The sequence below is a fragment of the Paracoccidioides lutzii genome (assembly GCF_000150705.2).
Source record: "Paracoccidioides lutzii Pb01 unplaced genomic scaffold supercont2.22, whole genome shotgun sequence".
NCBI classification, from domain to species: domain Eukaryota; kingdom Fungi; phylum Ascomycota; class Eurotiomycetes; order Onygenales; family Ajellomycetaceae; genus Paracoccidioides; species Paracoccidioides lutzii.
In genome coordinates, this window is record NW_015440968.1 from 62055 (window position 1) to 64162 (window position 2108).

Here is a 2108-nt window from a genome sequence, read left to right on the forward strand (position 1 = left end):
TTTTTCCCCCCCCCCCCCCCCCCCCTTTTTTCTTCTTTTTCTCTTTCTTTTCTTTTCTTTTCTTTTAAACTACCGATATAGATTAATCCTAATGATACACATGATACACATCGCTGGGAATGAATACATCACGAGAATAACCAGGAATCAACCAGACCCCGAACCAAATCCGAGTGGAGGAGATTGGGGGATTGTTTGGGTTTGATGCGCAAATTTAGAAGACAAAGAGGGAGGGAAGGTTCATTAAAAGTTCGGAGGGAAAATTTTTATCTGTCTACGAAACAAGGAAACGACTTGGGGGTGCGAAGATGCGCATCTCCATTGGGGCGGGAGGCCCGTGCACTGTTATCGCAGCTGCGAGAACGACGACATCGCGCCAGACAACAAGGGGTCCGCGGTATTATTTGTCTTGTCAGGATATCCATCGCATTTGTAGAGTGGGTGTGGGGAAGGGGAAGGGGAGTGGGAGGGAGAGGCAGAGGAGGAGGGAAATAAAAAGAGAGTTCCATTCAACTTCGACGTCCTCATCCGCGCGGCCTCCTGATTCTTCGCTTCTCGGGCAGATTTCGCGAACACCTCCGTCTCCGTCTCCGTTATCGCCCTCATCTGCGACAGGGCCTTCGTCAGTGTCGTCGAGAAGAATAGAGAGGACATGCAAACCTGCGCATGGGAATTCGTCGGGGCCTTCGAGTAATGATGGTATGATCAATTGTAGCGATAAGGCCTCTTCCCCTTCACCTCCTCCACCGCAGTGGAGGAAACAAGAAAGAGATCAGGAATCAGATCAAGAACAGATACAAGACCTACGACCTGTAGAGCAAACCACCATCAACCCAACATCCGCTCAGATATCTGCTGGCGCATCGATACCCGCCATTACCTTTCCAACACCCACCCCTAGCACGACAACTACAGATAATACCAATACCACTACTATCGCTACCATCACTACACCATCAACACCGTCACAACCACCATCACCTCCCAGAACTCTCCGCCAAATCATAAAATCAACCTCCATAGGACGCGCGGCGGATTTCTACAGCCGCATGCAGAGTCGCAGACCTTATTGGACGCAGCTGTGGTGTACGTTGTTTATATACCTGTGTGGGGATTTGAGCGCGCAGTTTCTTGTCGAGGATGCAGGGAAGGAGAAGGAGAAGGAGAAGCATGGGGTGATAGGAAGGGATGGAGCTGGAGATAGAGATGGAGCTGCGGTGGGAGAGGGGTTAATGGCGCGGTATGGATATGATCCGTTGAGGACGGTGAGACATTTGACGGTTGGTGCTGTGGCTGCTGTGCCGAGTTATCGATGGTGAGTTTTGCTATTTTACTTTTCTCTCTCGATTTTTGTTTTCATTTTTTCCCTCCCCCCCGAATCCATCTCTCTAACCCGGATGCTTTATCCTCTTGTTTTACCTTCATATATTTACCACCTAACTACCTAACCCCTACAGGTTCATGTTCCTCCACAACAACTTCAACTACGCCCGCTCCAAACTCCTGTCAATCCTCACAAAGGTATCCATCAACCAAGCCATCTTCACCCCAATCTTCAACACATACTTCTTCTCCATGCAATCCTTGCTCGCCGGCACATCCCTCCAAGATACATGGGAGCGTCTCAAACTCGCACTCCCCATCAGCGTCATGAATAGCGCTAAGCTCTGGCCCGCCATCACGGCGTTTACGTTCATGTATGTTGATCCACAGTTTCGGAGTATTTTTGCGGGGAGCATTGCGGTTGGTTGGCAAGCGTATTTGAGCTGGTTGAACCAGAAGGCGGCGAGGGATATTGGTTCCGCGGTGCAGGGGGAGGAGTTGATGGGGCGGCGGAGTGGTGGAGGGGTACGGGCTACAACTCTGGCTACACCTGCGGTGTCGGTTTGATTTTTGGGAGATTTTGATGATCTGTTTTTAAGATGATTTCACAGAGGGGGGTTGTTGGAATTCTCTATTGATTTTTTAGTTCGTTCCTCGTACTGTCGCTGTCGACAGGATAGACGGGAGGATATAGACGGATCGAGAGACAGATGTTGTATTCTTAGATGCTGGTCATTGCAGATGTGATACCATTTTTTTTTTGTCTATTGGTTCTTCTGTTTTGA

General features: G+C 49.4%; 1 protein-coding gene across 1 annotated transcript; it reads left to right on the forward strand.

Moving 5' to 3' along the window:
- Nucleotides 1–308: 308 nt before the first annotated feature.
- PAAG_07100 (hypothetical protein) lies at nt 309–1890 on the forward strand (the record flags this gene model as incomplete). Its single annotated transcript, XM_002790818.1, has 2 exons — nt 309–1315; nt 1458–1890. 2 exons carry the CDS (start codon nt 309–311, stop codon nt 1888–1890), a joined length of 1440 nt encoding a protein of 479 aa, XP_002790864.1.
- Between the last annotated feature and the right edge of the window lie 218 nt (nt 1891–2108).